Below are 22,150 nucleotides of genomic sequence, written 5' to 3'. Positions count from 1 at the left end.
TCCTTCTCCGCTAAACTCAAGATATTCCGTTTTCTATTAATTCTTAGGCCTCTATCTTCCAAGACTTCCATTCACGATAACAGGTATACTTTTACTCCTAGTCTTTAATAAAGACAAAAGCTATATTGCATGGCAGCCTTACCGATTATAGTAGTGATGCTGCCGCGGGATGAGTTTTAAATAATGTTTTTGTCTAACTCGATTTGGTTTTAACGTCCCTTTCAGCACTGATGCTTCATGCAACTTAGACCTACAGCTTAAAGTGGGATCTGATCCACATGTGCTTCCGCCACGAATCGAACTCCGTTCTTCAATAGTAAATACAATACTGAATGACAATCAAATCCAACACTTTCGGAGGAATTTGATAAGATCAAACTACGCTTACATGTAAAAAAAAAAAAATCATATTCTCTGTAGAACATTTCTAAAGAGTGCGTGATTAAAACTCACGAATTTTAATAATGTACTTCAGACTGCGTAAGGTTGCCGAAATTGACTTTTAAAGTCTTAAGACTACTTCTCATACTTCAGAGTTTTTCATCTGGGAAAGGTATCTCAGACAAAAGATCTACATGGATATTTATAATGCTGTATCTTTTAACACCCAAATTTTCCGAAGAGCTCCTTCCCCATTGGTGTGCATCGTTCCAGATCAATGATCCTTATTGTATCTACGGCAGTGATGGGCAAATGGTGGTCAAAATTAAAAATGTATGACTTGTCTTGAAAAAAAAATATCTATGCGTAATTATTACCAAAATCAATGTTTGTTGTTCTATTGTTTATTTATCATTTTTGTTTTTATGTTTTGATTAGTTCTAGAATGTTCTTACATTGCATCTTTCTTGGCTCCCAAATGCGGAACTTATTTTATCTTCGCCCTCAATGCATTATAAAATTTGGTCATCAACGCTGTAAAGGTATTAAAGTAAATACATACCTAATCTTCTTGCCTTTCTCCACTGATCTACCTAGGTAGTACCTAACACCCGCACCTTTGCTGCATGGAGTTCCGGATTTAGAAGTATTACACACATTACAGTGGTTTGGGTGCTGCCTTAAAAGTGGAGGTCTACGTATCAGACTTGGTGCTAAATAGAGACGCTAAAATTCAACAAACAACAACAATACCACTTCACTTATGAACAGTCGAGTGGTTAGTATAAGTTGTCTAAATATAGTACCTGTAACCTCAGAAGTGTTTGTTGGTTAGTTTACTTTCCCTTTGAAAAACGTTGAGTTTGTAATAGAATAATTGTGAACTGATTGTTTCAGAACACGCAGAGAAAAAGAAAGAAATAAAAACTAACATAATATTTCTCGATACAATATGCACTGCCTATTACTTAAAAGACTTCAAGGAAGTGTTCGAAATGAAGAACCAATAATATTTTTATGAAGGACTCTTTATTTTATACATTCCTATCATCATCTTGAATCTTGCAACAGAGAAACAATGAACTGTGCAACAGGTTACAAGTACAATCATCACCAAACATGTGATAATAGCTACAAAATTACACAGTAATGACGGTATTTAAAAAAAAACAAGTAACAAAAAAGTATTGTCCACATCATATCCATTGGAATTGTACAATCTTTAATATATTTAAATAGTACCCTCGCTCTGGCACAAACTTCAGCGATGGTAATTTTTAATTGTGGTAACTTTTTACCGCATTTATGCACTAAATTATATACAAACATATGAATTGCATAGTATTTTTATACATATTTTGATACACTTCATATAGTATCACAAAGATTCTTCTCTTACAAATACTCCCAAGTTTGTACAAAAACTACTTTTATTTCACAACCATTAAATTAATAATAATATTTCTTCTTCATTAAGTGTGTATTCAATTAAAAGACTTACTCGTATACAATCTTAAGTAATACTTTTGTATTTTGTAACCATCATTATTAATGAATGAAGCCGATTCTATTATATTCAGTGAGGAAAAAAAATACACACTGCAACGAAACATATTGTCTTAATGGTATTTTCATGTAAAACGATTAAGCCGAAAACTTGTTGAAATAATTTGATTTCTTTGACTACTACTTTTAATTTGACAACGAAGAAGACGAGCTCAGTGACTTTATATACAAAAATAACTTATTTCTTGTTTTTTTTTAAAAAAAAAAATATAAAAAATTTACACGAGACTTGGGAAAAGTTCCGTAAAACTTTCATCCCACAAATTTTCTTGAATGTCCGTATCTGAATCATCGTTCATTGGTGAACTCAATGATTCGTATCCTGCGTCGGAGCGAGGTGAACTTGGCTTTTCTTGAAGACATGTAACTTCTAACCACGTTACGTTCTTGTCTTTTGAATGACTGTTATGAAGTGATGGTTGGGGAGCAGGATCTTCTGGGAGAGTTATGCATTCAACTATATCGTCAGTGGTAAACATACTGTCCATGGATTCTTCTGAGAGCTCTATTACAGGAACTTTCAGAGTGGTAGGTGCACACGAAGTTTCTTCTTTCAATACAAAGTCCGTCAACTGTGTCAATTCATTGTGGAAATTAGCACTCTCTGTCACAACATCCAAAGGTGATGAAACACGCTCACATGTAAACTCACAGCTGTCTTCTGGTGAAGAGTCCTCCATTTTACAATCGACTTTCTGTGTCAAGTTGGCTGTAGTAACTGCTTCCACTCGATTGACTTTTTTAGTACACCTCTGTTCTGTTGTGCTATTTTCCAACATCTCTCCATTAGATGAACAAGTTGTCTGGAAGATAAATAATAGTATTTATTAAGAACAATTGCTTAAATTTAAATTATTACTTTTCATTAAAATGAAGCACAACAAGATATGTAACACAATAATTTTCTTCATATTTGCTACAAAATTAAAGACAGTCTAAACTTGTGTTCTTAAGGAGTTTCTCATAGTGGAACAGTAACTAGCAATTTAGAGCGTAGTAATATTTGTAAGTACTAAATAACTGCATTGTAATCTTCATTACTGTTTATTTAAATCGAAGCTTTTTTTTTGTGTGTGTGTGTGTTGTTAATTTAGCTTAATACTGTCTTTTTTGAAATCATTGGGAATAACTCCTGAAAGGCTTCACGCAACTGATAATTACAAAAGGCTAAATTAGAATACCGCAGACGGAATTACCTATCAATGACACAAATTTCGAAGAAGAAAAAGATGAATATTGAATCGACTCTACAAACATATTTCATTTCCTACAGAGACATATACGTAAATCGACGTCTTGCAATATAATGATTCGAAGGTCATTAATGATCGTAATTGTTACTCCAGGTGTAGGTAATGTGAAGATTCCATTGATAGTGAGACAATGCGACCTCGGTACAAGCCAAATATGAATTTCTTGAAATTTTCAGATTCCATCGCCCAACCATCAATCGGGTTAATTACCCAGTTTAAAAGACATTAAAAGGAAAGTATGAGTCCATGTTCGGAACGACCAGATCCAACACAACCCCATCCAGCTCATGTTCAGTTGAAGGCTACCAAAGAGTATGTGAGACAAAATCCCAAGTACAAGAGGTGGCGGAACAACTGAACATGAGCTGGAGCTATCAGATATCTACATCAATTAAAGTATCACAGGAGAGCGAACGCACAGGGTCTTGAGATAACCTCTTCAAGAATTCCATTTGGAACACTTACAACAAACGGTCAAAATAGAGGGTTTTCACTGGTTGGGGAATCTATTTGGAGCTCTGGACGTTCCGAGTTGCTGGAAAGTGTTGGCAAGCTCAACAGTACCGTACACGTTCATTTTGCAGAGGGGCTGCTACCGATATTTTCTAATAGGTTGCTTCCAAAAACAACCGTTTATGGAAATGGCGCTCCTTCCCATACTGCCAAAAACACCCGAACCTTGAAGACACTCAATCGCATCCACAAATTACCACCGGCAAGTCAGTCCCCTTATATGAATCCACTTGAGCATGTCTGAGTTATTCTAGATCGTGCCATGAGACGGTGTCCCAAAAACCCGCTTCCTGTGGAGAACCTCTCCAGTATTTCCATGAAGAATGGGAAAATAATCTCCCTGGTCAAAAACTGATTCAATTCCATGCTCCAACGGGTTAATACTTTGCTTCAGGCTAAAGATAGATCAGGAAGATATTAACCTGTATCTTTTTGTGATTTTGGTTCCTGTCTCAAGTGGGTACAATTCAATAAAGGAAAAAGTTTACAAATAAACATGTCTATTTACTTATATGTCTCCGTGTATGAACATTATCCTCCCTAACATTATAACTGATACGGAATATGTTAACTTAAGTGCTAGCTTTATTATAAAAATGTCTACATTGCTTCTCTTCCCCACTCACTTACTAAGTTGTAAACAACAAAGAATATATTTGACTAAATGCAATAATAGCAGACTAAACTTTATAGCAGACTACAGCGAAGGAAAATAGGGTGTTTATATATTTAGAGATGGAAATGAGATATGGATCGGGGAAATTAGAAATTTGTTCTAATAAAGTAGCCAAATTTATCGTAACCGTCAAGAAATTATACACAATAGCTGAAAAATTGTTAGTGCCTCTTTGTAGGGAGACTGTGAAAATAGTAATGAGTTCCGACTGCTATGACAGTCAGTCGCAGAGTTCAGCTTCAACTACATATTTGAGTGAATTGGGCATCTAAACGATGACAAAAATCAAAACATTAAAACTCAAATTCCGTCAGGAGAAATGAGATTTGTATTGTCAACGACTGTGTGTAGTCAAACAAGCATAATACTCCAATTAAAGGTATAAGTACGAGAAGGAATACAGAATTATAATAAATTTTAATTCATGTTCATAAACTATTAATAAATGCACGGTTCGATTCAATTTAATAATAATATGTTGTTTACAGTTGTGACAGGACACGCTGCCCCATCAGCATTTGTATACGTGTTGTTTTCGAAGTTTTGTGTTTCGCTCACTTCGAGCGGTGTGACTGAGCGCTCCGCTCAGTAACCTTCTGAACTCCACCAATGTTGTCTAAACTTGACTTGCAACATTGTCAACACATGATCAGGGAGCAGCAAGTTAAATCGACAGAAGAGGAGCAGGTGGCAGGCAGCTGGAGAAGAATAGAAGAGAAATGCAGCTGAAAAATCATTTCAAGTGATGTAATAGTAAAGTGAGAAGCATAAGAGGTACGATGAAATGTAAATACGTGTTTCAACCTGCCGGTGAAGGTAAGAAAAACGAATGTGCTCGAAAAATAACAAGTAAGCCATATTCGTGAAGAAACAAGACCCTGCAAGTAAACATATCATGTCACGTACTAATGTCAACGAAAAGAATTAAAACAAGTGATATGTGTATACGGTATACGACACATTAAAGCATGCTTTGCACTCGTAACCTTATAGAATTCTTTTGATATTACCGTAATAACATATGCGCATATAAAAGGTAAATCTACAATATTGATACATTATTTATGTAAGCCGATATAATAATATTCATTTCAAATACTTCACTCATAGCCTAACCTATTTTACTGGATACTGCATATCAGTGCTATAAAAAGTAAATATAAAGTTTCTTGCGCCAGTCAATATTAGTAGAAGTTAATAATTTGTAGACACTCTAAAGGATCAGTAAATATAGAACGTCGTGCATATAATGAGCGCACAATATGAACGCATTACTTTGCATTGAATTATTTTAGTCTTAAGCTTAAGTTTGAAACATATATCCACAAAAAGCGCTTGAAAGAAAATCAATCTTATTTGATATAGGTCTATATAATAGCGGAATATTACTTCAAATTATAGCTATAAAAATATCTAACAACCACAGTAGTGATATAACATCGTTACATAACTGCATTATTTCTGAAAACTGTGCTAGCTAACATATTTATCTGTGAAGAATGTTTGAAATATCAGTAATAAGTTGAATTCAATTTAAATAAAAGTTCGCCAGTCGCGACTGTCAAGTGTCAGTTAGTTAGTCTCTTTGCATTCAAATTAGTATTTCACTAGTATCTGTTCGGGCAAAGACAGAACGGAAGATAGAAACAATTATATCAAGTGGCAAGTATATTATAATAGTTAAGTGCATTCGTAAAAAGGAAATAATTAAAAATAATAAATGAATGATAAATACAAATATAAATAAGAGATCAAACTTCTTTCTAGACATTTGAAATAATATAATTTGCTACTGTCGTCTGGACTTGCATTTCTTCTGAAAAGACTAAATAGTAGAGAAACCTTATTGCATGTATTATTATTATTTTTGTTGTATATAGTATTTTGTATGTTTCCTTGTTTGATATATCTTATTTCTTTTAATTACTTGTCAATCTCAGTTTTATGTTGAACGGTATCAATAATTAAAGTGAGTGACGTTATCAAATCATTATTGAAGCGACTGTTTACGTCAAAATATTGTTCGTTTGTGGTTAGCATTATCTGTTGTGTATATGAATACTATTTTGTGATAGAATGTGGTATTATAGAAACAAATATAGTAAATAAATACATATGGGTTTTAATAGCAAGTTTACGCAATTGTATTCTGAGAATTCTGAGTCTAGATTGCATAATCTCTCTACGTCCACGCTACGTCTTACAACTTCGTGAATAACATCAGTGTGGAGATTTGTATTGAAGGCTCGAATGGTAAGTTGTCGATTACGAACCAAGAGTATTGTAGTATTAATATTGGTATTCTTATTTGAGTTCACTATTTCTTGATACACTGTTTTCGGAGCGTGCGCTCCTGCTACCGAGATTCCGGATAACGGGAGGTTATTCAAGATTTGTTTCATATTTTAACCATTAATACCCTCCACCGTTACCGTCACCGTTACACAGTAATAACTTATATTAATAGCACAATATAATACGTTCTTGAGGGGATTAGCGCTTTGGTGTACCGTATTGAGCTATATCTGTCATAATACCGGGACGTTAATACATTTAGACAGTCGTGCACGACTCAACACGGCGCATGCTAAAAGCCATATTACCCATGTCATTGAAACATTTTGTTCAGATATAAAATGAAAGGATACGGCACAACGATTTGAAAATCACATATTTTATGGCAGCTTTATTAAGTATAAGAAACACTTATTGAATATGCACGAGGAAATACCATCGGATTTCCATGGTCTTTATTTAACAAATTAACTTACACACATATACTATATAAAACACGGATTTTATAAATGATCACACAAAGTATGGAAAACAAAAATCTGTAATAAACAGTACGAGTGATACTATATTGAACTTTAAATTTTCATTATTCAAAGTGATACTAGATTGAACTTTAAATTTTCATTATTCAAATTCTTGGGGTTTCTTATCTTTACATTGGCAGCAATATTAGCGTGCCAAATCAATGGACAGTTTCCCAATTAGCTTTGGCTAAAATAAAACGAATAAAATTTTCGCGTAATTAACATTTCTTGATATTCGGATAGATTTCATCCATGTTCTTTTAATCATAAATGCTCGAGCTTAGAAACGTTGACCCTCTTCAAATCCCACATGCAATGATTGAACACTCATAGCTGCAATAATAACTGCAATTTAATATTTAAAAAGATGAAAACATATTTTCTCCGTTCTTTATAATGATCTTTAGTTAACTACTGCTTCAAGGTTTCGCCCGTTTATTCTTCGGCACGACTCAGCTGCGCTGCTAAATGTATGTCACTTTATCGAATTTTTCATTCTGGAAAATCCCGTAATTCGGTTAAAATAACTTTCAGAATTAAATCGTGTGCAAATTAATTCAACGCTTCCAAATCATGATGGAAAAACGTTAGTAATGTTTTTCTCAAAAACAGTTAGTTATACGCAGAAACGCATTTCATAAATGATTGGGGTACTTGAATGTATTATATAGCAGCAACTATAAATTGAAGCAAGTTCGTCTGCAAGCTTAAGTAGCAGAAGTAAAATATAATAACTGAAATTTTACGATGTGTAAATCAAACCACTAACATCCACTTACTTCGTCCAGATAATATTACCATTGTACAGGATTTAATTTATTTCAATTGAAACATGAGACTTTTCAGAATAAAAAATATTGCATGAATATATCATACGTTTTGCAACGAAACCTAAAGAATCATACCAGGAAAGAGATTAGCGAAGCCCTGAAACAGTGTATGTTACAAATTCATTATATAAAGAATGCAAGGTAAGATGTTCTCACCTCTATGAATATTAAATTTGCATCCTATAACTTCCATTAGAGCTATTTACTTGATTTCCAACACTTGGCTTTTCTACCTTAATCAATATGCTAATAGAAATAAATGCTGCTCCAATATTTACCGATAATAACCACAAAAATGAATAGGAATATGTTTAGTGCACAAAAATTACTTGCTCCAGATTTTAGTTTGAAGCTTTACAATAAACTATACCTAACACCATTCACTGGTCAGGGTAAGAACATTGAAAAATAAAAACTTTCATTGGATCCCGAGCACTTTTCTTCAATACTCCAGATATACGACGGCCATACCTTAGCAGCAATTGTAAATGCTATTAGCAAAAATATAAACGTCCCCTAATTAGTGCAGACAAGCGACCAAAGTTATATCCTACAGTGTTACAAAACGAACTCTCCCGAATATAAAATCACTTATGTAAGTAATTATTGTAGTTGGATAAGTTTATTATTATTATTATTAAAATTTTAAAGTTACTTCTACATTCATTACATGACCCTTATGATGACTAGAAAAGAAAAAAGAAAAAGCATCAATACCTGCTGTGATGTTTCTGTGCTAGCTGTTTCATCATCTCTGAGTAAACTTTCTGCCAATCGTTCAAGCTGTTGTTGCCAGAAGTCTGAGCCACAATCCAACTCCAGAAGAGGAATATCATCGGGAAAAGTACTGCCAGCTGAATTTCCTGTCCCTTCTGCGGAGGGTCATTAATGAACGCTGCAGGTTCAACAGAATTACAGCTGACACTACTTTGGATTGACAGACTCTGCAACTTTTGCTTCAGTTCTTCGTTTTCTGTCAACAGTTGTTCATTCCGAGACTTAAGCTGTTCGCATTCGCACACTAACTCCCTGTTCTGTAATGGAACATAAACAGTTGAACATTAATATATCGTATGTGTTCTATCGAAACAGGTAGGAAATTTATTTTTACGAAAAATTATTGCGTTCTAAGATATATATTAACGAAACAATTATTGCTTGCAAATAATAAAAATACACGTTATTTAAGTTTTAATTTCACTTAGGTACACTTTCATTTTGGTACACATATAAAAAGCGTTATGAGAAAATAAATTATATGAATAATGATTTACGATGCATTTTACTTTTCAAAGCCAGGTCAGGGAGCCTTGAAACAGGGGTAAGATTGGAAAAATTTAAAGAAGTGAAAGAAAAATGTCAACTATGTTTTAAAGAAGATGAAACACTAGAACACTTATTGTTAAAATTTGAAGAAACCCTAAAAATCAGGGAAAAATGGAAATGGAACGATGAAAGGAAAAAGGAAGGAAATTTGGTTAAATTAGCTTGGAGGCTAGGCTTTAATGTAAATGGAAGGGAACTAAGTGACAAAGAAATGAAAAAAAAAAAAAAAAAGAACTTTTTGAATTTTGGTGGAAAAAGAAAATGGAAAACGTTAAATGAAAAAAGAGCAGTACTTTCTTTCATTTTTTTTTCAGGAACCCAACTTCCGAAGAGAAGGAAGGAAAATACCTTGAACCTGAACCTGTGTCTACTCCTGACCTGGTTCAGTAACAGTAATGACTCGCTTATTATAACGATCATACGAATAAGTCGGTAGACGACAATAACATATGTATTTTATTTTTACTCCACTTCATGGACGGATGTCTGCGTCTTTTGCGGAAACCCAATGATGTGCTGAATATCTCGTGTAGAATATCTACAGCGTAGGCCAGCAGCGGGAGTGTATCATGAGATACACGTTTATATAACAAGAATAAGTTCCATGGTGGCTGCACACGAATGCACATTGGTACCGCGATCTTCTGGTAAAGCGGGTACACACGATCATGTTGCACTTCTCCGTAGTTGGATTGGACTTAAGCGTCCCTTTCAGTAGCGAAGCTACGTGAGACACGGTCCCACAGCTTAACGTAGAATCTGAACCACATGAACTCCCGCCGGAAATCGAACCCTATCTTCCGCATCAAAACGCGTACGTTAACAACATAGCGACGAGGAAGCTTCTTTTACCTCGTGGTACTGGCATCTTTCAAGACGGAACACACAGCCATTGAACATATCCTTTGCCGGAATGGCTCGATGAACACAGTGCGGACTTCCAGCATCTCTCTTGGCCCCCAAAATCCCCGGACATCAACCACACGGAAGACATATGGGATGCCATGGAATCTCTCTCGGCGTATCTTGGCTCTCGGGACACTCCTAACTTTCATCTAGGCATTGCAACTTGTTTGGCCATACCCAGCAAACGATTACAAAAACCTCATTATATTAATAGTTTGTCAGGTCGCAGGTGTATGAAGGGCGATAGATGCACCTACACGCTATTAGGTAAGTATCTGTATGCATATATATTAATAGAAAACCTGCAGAATAGTGAGACATATATCCAGTTTTGTGACCATGTACCTAATTATATATAGGAATCAAGCAAAGGAATACTACAGTTTTTACAAGCATATTAAAAGTGGATTTTCGACCTTAGGATTGCCAAAAGATTTTTAAACTAATGATCTACGCAACACAAATGAAGTTCAAATGTAGCAAATCCAATGATAATATAGAAAAAAAAAAATATTCTAGCATTTACTGTTGAAATAGTTGGTATTTACTCATGTTATGTCCTCTCTCTAATAAATCTTCCTTCCTAAACATTTCTCGTATCAAAACATCATCTTTTTAAGTACTTTGTGCAGAGTTGTGTTCCCACACGTGAATAAACTTTTGTTCGTAGTAACTATAAGCGTAACATCGAATTGCATTCTTCGTGAACTCATCTAGGATTGAATTTAGACTTACTCGTGATTTCAAAAAAACTGGTGTTGTGATACAGAAAGATTATTATCGTTACTGCCGCCGAGTTTTTCTGCGGTGGCGCGGATACTGTAATAATAGTTTCAATGACTTTCTAAAACATTCTAAGTGCTCTTGATCACTTGTTCTACGGGAAAAAGGGGACCTTTATTTCCTTTCTCGTCTTCGAAATAGCAGCATGTTGAAGCATTTTTCTTATTCGATGTTGTTCCAGTATTTTCAGTCGTCATATTTATTTTTCTTTTGTAAACAGTACACATTGAACCTATTCACAATCAACAATTACCAGTAATTGGGAAAGAACACTTAAAACAGCACATACTCGAACATCTATCAGGACTCTACTATATCATAACGGAAACAATTATTTGACAGATGATTCAACCCTCAACTACCGGCAACAGCAGTGAGTGACCTTGGTTGTGTAGAAACAGCGTGAAAGAATACTGTAGCGATTGGCGAATCACCCTCCCTTTCGCCTCATTTCCAACATGTGCAGTTATTTGTCAGAGGCCAGCTTTCGTCAACTACAATGTAGGTAACGCTCACTTATTCTTTCCTCATATTTCATCTCATGTTGTCGCCTCGGTAACTGACACTGAAGCTTTGGATGGTAAGCGCGACTCAACCTTGAACTACTGTTGAAGATTTTGTGTATCAAACAACATTTATGGATCATTCAGTACCTACTTAGAAATTCAACATGTTCAATGGTCAATTTTCACACAATATTTTCCACTTATGTGCAATTGTGAACCACTACCCTACACAGTATGCCCCCCAAATAACCATACTTTCTATTGCTGATGAAGACAGCGGTCAGCCATGTATGGCTGTTCAGAGAGCGGGTTAGGTAGTGCTGTGGCTAACGCATCGACATGGTAAGCTGAGATTATTTTCCGATCTAATCATGTATTCTCTTCATTCATTGTGTATCATTAGTATGTATACAAGAATCGGTATGATATATAACCGGTTATTTCATCCATTTGTTCTATATAATTCAATTTAATTATTGCCGAAATTTTCGTGCTCTAAGCGATGAAGAGTAATATTCTTACTATTATGGTAATAAGGCAACAATTTTCACCACACATTCTTAGGATAAAATTAACCCATATACATAACATTTTAAAACGATACTGATGCGTTTCATTTAAAATGTTACAACCCTCCATAAAATCAAACAAAAATGCTTTAGCAGATTCTATTTGTGATGAAGTCACCATCAGCTTATAGGCCATAAATACAGAATTTCGAACGGAACTACAACAGTGTATTTTGTCACAATACTGACCTGCAAATACTCCTGTGGCGACCAAAATTCTTCAACATACTCGAAATATTGATCATTTGAAGAATCTTGATCACCACTGGACATAAATGTATGTGTTAATTTAATGTCTAGAGTTTGAAACAACGAATTATCACCTTCTAATGTTCTATAGTCAATTTTTCTTTCAATATTTTGAGCAGTACACTCGGGTACCCCCTCCTCAGTGAGAAACACGAGTTTAACTCCTTTTTCACAATAAGGTCTTAACATTTTTTTTTTTAAATAAATCAACAGTGGAAATTTAAGAACAATTATGAAAACTGTATCAGTATTAGTGCTTACTTGCTGTTCCCAGTAACCTGTTTGTTATACCTATTTTCTTACTATATACAAAAATTCTCGAATATGTGTACAAAGATTAGTGCATTAAACAACCTACTTATACCCTCCGTTTGTTCATAAAGCTGGAATATATAAAAATGGGAAAAAAGTATTAGTAGGTTGATTATAGTCTGCGTCACCCGAATTGGCATGTGACATCAGCCAGTAAAATTGCAGTGCGCAGTTACTAAACCTTCAGGGAGGAATTTAATCATTCATAACTGATTTTGTTTGTATTTGTCTACAGTTATGAATGATTAGATTCCTCCCTGAAGGTTTAATAACAATACACTGCGAGCTTACTGGCTGAAGGCACACGCCAATTCGGGTGACGCGAACTATAGTGCACTAATTTTTTTTATAAATATTCACAAATTATTGCACATAGTAAGGCAGTAACAGTTACCAACAGTTTAATGAGAACAGGCGCATGACCGTCAGTACTGATAAAGTTTACGTAATTGCAGACACAATGCCAACACGATCAGGAACAATTATCCGAACCACTTCCAACCCTAAAAACAGTCTACACTTCCCAGCTCTCGGTCCTCTCTCGGAGCCTCATAAAAACAGGAGAAGAACCCCGTGAATGGGGCTCTAGGAAAGGGGTGAGAGCTCGGAAGTGTAGACTGTTTTCAGGAATTAAAACTGCAAGCGGGTGGGGTGATTTACCTAATTGTTCCTCAATTTCCACTATTAATACAAAAAATGTGAACATCTTATTGTGAAAAAGGACTTAAGCCTGTATTTATCCCTGTGGAGAAGCCTGCGTATCACTCGAAATATTGAAAGAAAAATTGATTGAAGAACATTAGTAGGTCATTCCTTTGTAGGCGTTCACTACGTTCCATTAATACTTATAACAGAATATCTTTCTCGTTTCTAGAGCCCGTCTATTTCACCTGTGCCCTCGGAAACTATGCGAACTATACTTCAGCTCCACACCCGCCGTCCTCTGGCGGATGAAACTCTCCCTTTGCTTTGGGGAAAGATGTGAATGACCTCGGCTGTGTTGTCAATTTGTCATTCAGTCATTTGATCTTGACGAGCAAAGATCGTAGGCTACTTACAGTGGCTAAAGTCCAGAAGGTATAACGTCGTTGGTTTCCCGCGCTTGGACTTGCTCGTCACTGAGGATGTGGCAACAGGGTAGGCAATCACTACCAACCGTCTACTGCGCTCAGCGAGCCACGAGTAACCAAGCTGGTCACTCCCTATAAACGTCACTACAACTTCTCGCGGGAAGACAACGTTATACCTTCCGTAGTATAATAAGACAGAGCATAGCGAAGTCCGTGAAATAATTCATTGTGGCAACGCTTCCGCATCCAACAATTGAAAGATCTCGGGCGCAGCAACTTGTTCCTCCTGTTTCGCATCGATAGTAGCGCCAGGAGGAGCACACTTGAAATAGAAAGGCTCTAATAGCCTCTAAGAATTTTATAATCACCGATTGAAGAGATTTTACTAGTTTGCACATTCATTTGTTTACCTTTGTTTTAAATGGAAAAAATTAAAGGCATTCCATATTTTTTCCTACTCTTCAATTGTTCTTATAAATGCAATGTGTGAATTTTACAATTTCCATCTCACATTCATAAAGGCTTTTTACCGACATGAGTAAAACATCAAAACTTCATAATTATATAAGTGTACTGACCTATATTACTAAAAATACATTAAAATAAAGATGTGTTAACTGACAGAGCAACTCTTACCTTTGTATGTAATTCTTTGACTTCCTTTTCCAACTCTTCCATTCTGGCCTTTTTTCTGTCACGAGAGCTTTGTGCAGCTACTCTGTTTTTCAATTTTCTGTAAATAAGTAAAAAAAAAAAAAAAAATAATAAAGTTTAGTAGCACAATATATAGTATTCATAATATTATAACAATACTATCTCATGAAACTTCCAATTATGATGCTATAAAGTTCCATGCCTATATCCCAATTAATGGGCCATCTACGGTTCACCACTCAATTATTATTATTATTATTATTATTATTATTATATTATTACTCATTAATAGAGATTATGGACGCTACGATTTTGTTATTAATAAACAATAGATTACACTGGAATGTTTCGCTCGATGCAAGATGTTCACAAGAGCATAACTTACTACAAGACAGCTGTATTTAAATGCATTATAGATTATAACTGCCATTGGGTAATCGTTTTTGTAGGAACCTCAATGTATTCTTTAAAAAAAGTTTTGAAAGAGAAGATTGAACACGTGAACTAGTTATGGAGGAAAAAAAAAAAGACGTTGTACAAGTGGGTAGAAAACGTCAAAATAGATCCAATTAAAAGTATTTTTATTTATTTATTTTGAGACAGTTTTAACCATGAAATTATTAAAAAGGACTTCTCATTCGTGCGATATGAACGCTATGGAAGAAATATCGAAAAACATTTAAGTAATACAAAAGGTACTATATAAACAGCATAGTAAGGTTTACCAGGTTACTTGTAAATATGAGTATTTAAATTAGCAACACAAAACTTGAGAATTCTGCTTCAGGCCTATCAAAGCAATTAACGTTATATGAAATATGTGGAAGTGTTGCATAAAACTGATTACTTAGACAGGTTATTGAGGCCTATGACACTGAAATGAGACTTGATTTAAACTTAGATAATGGTAAATCTCAACCATATTATTTGAAACTAAAATTAAAACGCAGTAACAAGCTATTGTATAGTCAAATGCACAATATATTAGCTAGAGATAATTTATTCTCAACGAACCATTATAAAAAGATAAATCTTTAACCTTAATATGATTATAATTACTTTCTTTAATCGTGTTTCTCAGTACATGCCTAGTTTCAGAATTGGCTTAAAATATGTAAGCAATTTATCAAGGGGAGATTTTCAGAACACATCACCATTGAAAAATTATTTTTGGGAATCATAAACAAATTTTGTTCGCGCTTGATCAAATTTGCTAACGGTGCTCGACTGTAACCTGCAACAAAAAATAATGCGACTACATTTCCTTTGTTTAAGTAGTACACACTCGCGTATTAGTACACAGAAATAATACGTCTTTCTCCATCTGTCAGTTAGTTAAAAATCGGACGTGTTTCATTTAAGAAAGAAATTACTAAAGATACAGCTCTATTTTCTCAAGACTACACTTGAATAATTACACACGAAAGAGAGTTTGATTAAAAAGGAAAAAAGTCTTCTCTTATGGTTATTACAAATACACAAATCACTGTTCTTTTTCATCTTTGTAATACCATAATTTGAACCAAAGAAACTACAAGAACTGAAATGTTAGTACATTGGTATTGCTAGTTTCGCCATTCCATTTCAGAGTGCAAATCACGTGAATATTGCTTCGTTTGTAGAAACAGTACTTTTTCACTAATTCTAGTGCTCTCTCCACAACCAACCTCCTTCGAAGCTTGGATCACATCAGTCCTAAAGAATTGACGACTCTTTCAATTGCTGCAGAGCTGGCAAGTTTTCTCACAAATTCACAAAAGCTATCTAGTAGAGGATTCCATCTGCTGCTTTTCTTTTCTTACTTCTGCATCTCTGATTCGTGATCTTGAGGTATATCACAATATTTGTCTAGCATGTTTTGAGTGACGGTCAGTCCAGGGATATGAATCCTAGGTGTAATAGATTCTTTTCGTACACTCCCTGTTACTTTATCAAATTGTCTACTACCTAGACAATTTGTTACTTTATCAAATTGCCTACCTAGAAATCGCGTCCGTAGAGAGCAACCACGTTAGTAATAGTGGGTATACACATTAATTAGGATAACGGAAAAACACTGTATATCTGATAAAACATTTTACGTGTTGGATTATGTATTTGTACGTTATATCGATGATAGATATATCCAGATATGTTTCCATTGCTTCCATATTGCTGTTCTAAAATAACGTAACACAAATTAGGCTATAATGCAAGTTATTCCTTATAGTTTGAAGTGATAAAATAGGTGGTGATTTCCCTGAAGAGCCGCCACTATTACTTTCTACAAGTTCGACAAAATTACATCATACACTCAATCACATCCTTGTATAACATCAACATTAGTCAAGAATCTTGACGGGAACTGCTGTATCGCCGGACCATTTCTGAAAATTTACCAAATGAATTGGAGAATTTATTTTAGTTTGTGAGGAAGAGTGAGTGAAAGTCAGGTGAGAGGAATAGTTGAAGTTAAGAAAATACATGTTGTTGTTGTTTTTGATGTAAGCGGCACTACACGTGGAGGCGGAAGGGACTATTTGGCGGAGAGGTACCCTTGTTATGATTTATGGGAAAGGCAATGTGTAAATGACAATTTTGATAGTGACATATGTCATATTGTTTGAGTTTTATCGAGTTGTACAAAAATAAGGAGTGTCAGTTGTTGAAATTATGTGAAAGGCATGGTATACTAAACAGGCTAACAGTTTGACGTAAGTGCTGAAACGAATTGAAACTACAGAAAAGAAGAGAAAAGCCTAACCTAACTATTTTAGTACTTTTCTTTGGATGGCAATGAGTATCTTCCCCAAGCTGTGCAACACATAAGCTATGTATTTGGTAACATATAAACTGTTCTACCATTATCCTCGTTTATGCGTATACCCACCGCCGCTGACGCACCTGCTCCCTACGGAAGCAATCCCTCGACCCCCCTGCTGCGCTCCTGCCCTGACTCTGTTAGATAACATTCGTGCTTTTTAGTCGCCAACTAGCACAAGTTGGTTCGTCTTTTGGTCTACATTCATTAAGTTATAATAAAGAAAGTAATCAATCTCCTTACTAACTGCGTTTACTCGAGCACACGGGTCTGCCAAATAGAAAATTTATTGTAAAATACGATGTGAATAATTTTTCGTGAAGGAACGAGAGTGTGAATATAAGTAATGACTGCCAGTGTGCAGCATAGAGATGAATGTTGAGCAGGGTTGGCAAAAACCATGGTTTTTATTTAAAAAACCAAAAAAAAACGTTTTTTTTTGGTTTAAACCAGGTTTTTTTGGTTTAAACCAGGTTTTTTTGGTTTAAACCAGGTTTTTATGGTTTAAATGATGTGCTCTATATATTCATATCATATATGGACAGAAATAAGTTTGTTTCGCCTTGATGTTATTATGCAACAACCGGGTTATGCTGGAAGGGGTCACATAAGCTTAAAGCGGAATAAAAACCGCTTCTCGAGTTACATCCGAGAGAAATTGTCCTCCATTTGAACTCAGAACCAGGACTAATTGGCCACAAATGCGATACGTCTGCCGACTTACTCACGAAGGAATCCTGACAAAAAAATACGTTATACTGATCTTTACATATTTCTTAATATAACTGTCAAGAGTCATTTCAAAAGGACAAAAAGATAAACAGTTGCACAAGTGAAACCATTACACAGAATTACATATGAACAATTTCAAAGTACTACGGAGTACAGAAGAACTAATTTAGTTCAAGTTAGTTAACAACGATTTTTATTGGTCCAAATTAAAGAAATACACCGACTTGATCTGCATATCAATAAGAAAAATGAATAAAGATACGAATTATTTGAGTCCACTTTGGCTCAAACTCATTTATACATAAATAGATACTAAAAATACTTATTTCACTAAATGCCTCTCGTGGGGTCTGTATGACCCCCTCCCACACACACACACACACAAAGTACGGCATTTTCGATGTATTTCATCAATAGTAAACATTGAAACGATAGAATATTTAGAATTTTTCTTCGATTGCCATTACATAACAATAATAACAACTACAAAAAAAATCACAAAATAAACTTGTAAAAAGAAGTTGCTTTTGTAGTATAATCTTTTTGAGTAATGAATGGGGAATTTAGGTCTGAATATAATACGAATAATATACGGGAGTGAAACGTGATAACCCACAAATGTGTGTTCATCAAGATTTTACAATCACTTACACTTTTACGAACATTTTTTGTTTTTTGGTTTAAACCAGTTGGTTTTTTTGAAAAAACCAGCTGGTTTAAACCTTGGTTTAAACCATGGTTTAAACCAGCCAACCCTGATGTTGAGTGATAGTGAAAGTATTATATGTGTAAGTATGCTCTTCCACTATCCTCGTTTATGCGTGCAGATTCACTTTAGAACGGCAAAAGAGTACAAAACTGTGCAAAGAACATTGACCAAATTGTGCTAGGTTGCAACTGGAAAGCACGAATATTATCCAACTGTACTCGGACAGAATCGCAGCAGGGTGCCCCACGAGGTAGCACGCTGTAGGTACCAAGCACGTTAGCGACGGTGTGTATACCCAAACTAGGATAGCAGAGAAACACTATATATGGAATAAAAACACTTATTGTACGTGTTGTATTATGTATTTGTACATTATTATCGACGTTAAATATACCTAAACATGTTTTTATTGCTTCCACATTGCTGTTGTAATTAAAACAACGTAACACAAATTAGTATATTAGGCAAGTTACACTTTTTTCTTTCCGTTTGAAGCAATAATATATTTCTAATAATTTCCCTGCAAATCCGCCACTGCTAATACTTACTAGTTCGACGAAATTACATCATACACTCACAACCTTGTATAGCATCAACAATATGTGACTTGAGAATTGAGCTTTGATAAAGAAAGGAACCAACCCGACTACTAACCCACCTTCAACTATTTGTGAGGACCATGATTCTAGAACCTTCCTACGGTCCTGCATTACATGTATTATAGATACATCAATTAGTAAATGGTGCAGTATTACTAAACGGATCCACAGATTGTACAAGGCACAGAAAAATTTAGTAAAGTCTAATTTGAACATTTTATGTCGAGAACAGAAACGAACGAACCCCTGCGGGGCTTCTAACCAGTGGTCAAAGTGAGACGGTACGCGGTGGTATGACATACCACCTCTGGTTTTCAGTGATCACGCTCCAGCTGCGCATCGATAAATAGGGTCCTTTTATAAAGCATAGTAGTGTAGAGTAGAGTAAGATATAAATAAGTTGGGTAGGGGTTAGGAAGGGTTAAATTAAGGTTAAGTAAGTTTAGATCAAGTTTCATAAAATTATCAGTGTGCAATTTCTCGTTCCTGAGTGGGTATACCTGCTGGAGCGGGCCTTGTAAAGTTAACCCCCTGGGACTTCTGTCTACAATGGTAGGTCCATGTTCCGTTAAGGGGTCCTAAACTAACCTAGCCTAATATAATGTTATATTATGTAATCAAGCGAAAATCAATGGAAACAAGTGGAGAAATTGCCAATTTCGTGTGGAAGAAATTACTGGACCCCCTTAACGGAACATTGATCGTTTGCTTAACTGTTGGTTTATTGTGTGGTGTATTAAGATTAAATTGATGGAGCTTATATACTTTCATTAAAACGTATTTTTGCATCTTTCTAATAATTGGATAACTACTTTCCTTGGCTTTGGAGTACTCCTCAGTCGATGGGGAGTTTGGAAGATTTCCTGCGGGAATTCTTTAAAAATTGATAGTACAGAATAATAGGTTTTAGAGCATTTTCGTGTATAATTCTCTATAATGCAACATAAGGGGATTATTATTATTATTATTCACAGAAAATTGGGGGCGGAGCTTGTATGTCGAGTCAAAATCGTAATGGAACATACCGCCTTTGCTTTTTTTTTTCCACTTCGAACACTGCTTCTAACCCGTTTCTATTCCTACTGTTCCCCCTACTCCTACTCTTACTTATACTATAGATCCATGTAGTAAAACTGCACTATTAAATAACTGAAAACAAATTTCATATACTTACTTTCGCAATAATTTTTCCTCCAATGTCAAATGATCGAGACGCCTTTTTCTGCATCGTCCGTCCTTGTTTTCGTCGCTGATCTTATCCAAGTCAGTAAATTTCTCTATACTTCTATTCTCGGCCAACAGAAGACTCTCTTGTTTTGTTATATTTGTCATTGCTGGCCTGGTACAAGAATTACTGGATATTCTAATTGGTATGAACATCTCTTTGACTGGCTGCTTACCAGCAGTACTTTTTGGAAGCGAAGTAATTATAATTGTTTTAGGTGTGCCCATTGTAAATCTGGTAAATTAACACTTTTCTTACTCACTGGCGTTATTTAAAGCTAAATAAATACAAATAAATATACACTTTCACGCCTCAAAATAAAATTTATCTTTCCAATCCAGCTTCAACTTCTATCACTTGAGAACTGGAAATGCCACACTGCACCTGACGTCAAGAGATATTCGAGTGAGAGAAAGGAGAACATCAGTAGTTGCCATCCACAATTAACAAAAATATTTCCCTGTAACTTCTTACAATAGTCGTCCTCACTAAATACCGTTGTATATTGTATAGATTAAGATTTTATGACGTGTTCTAACTAGCAGATAAGAATGTATCACCCCACTATTGATATTACAAGATACTTAAAAAGAACGATATTTTACTTTTAGTTTGCAACTCGTGTTACCATAGTTTCTGCTTGAGCGTCGTGGTAGCCTGCTATTGGACAGTTAACTTGTTATTATTGATAATATGTTGCATCATCCATTTTAGCCTTCTGTTTAGTAGCTCCGGTATACAGTACTCACAAATCGTCTATATTGCATCAGAAACATTGTGGAATTAATTTCCTTCTGAAGGAAGTTCCGTTAGCAATGTATTACTCAACATAGCGTAAATATTTGATATTGTATACAATATATGCTTTGTTTAAATGCAACAATATGAGTTTATCGACTCATAAAAAAAACTTGTATTATTTATATTTCAATAAGAACCTTGACATTGATTTCTTATCGTGTAGTTTATGATACATTATATATATATAGTTTTATTTTTTAAAATCAATTTGGTATATCTCGTGCACGTTCTTGTTTGGAATATAGCTATAAATATTGTATTCTATGCTCTCAGTCGAACATCGTGGGAAAACGGCGTAATCTTCTTCACTTCTTGCCCTGCAGTAGTCTAAATAAATAAAGTAAAAATAAATAAAACAGGGGCGTCATTTAGGGGGGCAGGGAGGGGCAATTGCCCCCCTGAGTTAGATATTTATATAGAGTTTATCAATAAAATAGTAATAAATCAGTGAAAAACGCGAAATTTTACTGATATCAAGGGGTCTTGCCCCCCCAAGCAAAGTCTGAAATAACGATCCTGAAATAAAATTTTAAAAAATCACATGATAGTTATACAGTAATTGAACACTGGCTAAGAATATGATAGAAAAGAAACATATTTATACCAAAGATACTTCATATTCAAAGATAACTTTGTTCAGGAAATCAACTTCTAATTTCGAAGTTATTGTTGAAAATTGGAAACTCAAAAAGTCTTGATATCTCGGAAATAACGTAAGTTACGAGGATAAAACAAAATATGAATATACTTCACTTGAAGGGCCTTACCGAAAAAAAAAAAATATTTCGCCCTTCAAATTTCTAACGAAAAACGCATCGAAAATATTCGAATTCAAATATTTTTTCTTTATGCTTGACTGGCCACCTTCCAT

At 34.9% G+C, this 22,150-nt stretch overlaps 1 protein-coding gene across 1 annotated transcript; it reads right to left on the bottom strand.

Moving 5' to 3' along the window:
- Window positions 1–2,590: 2,590 nt before the first annotated feature.
- On the bottom strand, window positions 2,591–20,973 carry Xbp1 (X box binding protein 1). The gene is made up of 4 exons (XM_081771494.1): window positions 20,428–20,973; window positions 14,396–14,492; window positions 8,756–9,072; window positions 2,591–2,750 (listed from the first exon to the last, which is right to left on the bottom strand). Exons 1-4 carry the CDS (start codon window positions 20,703–20,705, stop codon window positions 2,648–2,650), a joined length of 795 nt encoding a protein of 264 aa, XP_081627620.1. The 5' UTR covers window positions 20,706–20,973; the 3' UTR covers window positions 2,591–2,647.
- Between the last annotated feature and the right edge of the window lie 1,177 nt (window positions 20,974–22,150).

The sequence above is a fragment of the Thermobia domestica genome, chromosome 9, assembly GCF_964235325.1.
Source record: "Thermobia domestica chromosome 9, izTheDome1.hap1.1, whole genome shotgun sequence".
Classification (NCBI taxonomy): Eukaryota; Metazoa; Arthropoda; class Insecta; order Zygentoma; family Lepismatidae; genus Thermobia; species Thermobia domestica.
The sequence above is the reverse complement of the archived record's forward strand: the minus strand, read 5'-3'. Positions and strand labels throughout refer to the sequence as shown.

Bases quoted from the DNA above. Each gene is read 5' to 3' on its own strand.
- Xbp1 (XM_081771494.1), bottom strand. From the start codon at position 20,705: ATGGGCACACCTAAAACAATTATAATTACTTCGCTTCCAAAAAGTACT. The intron at 14,493-20,427 runs GTAAGTATATGA...ACTTATTTACAG, and splicing joins GAGGAAAAATTATTGCGAAA to AAAATTGAAAAACAGAGTAG. The intron at 9,073-14,395 runs GTAAGAGTTGCT...GTTCCATTACAG, and splicing joins TCAAAGAATTACATACAAAG to AACAGGGAGTTAGTGTGCGA.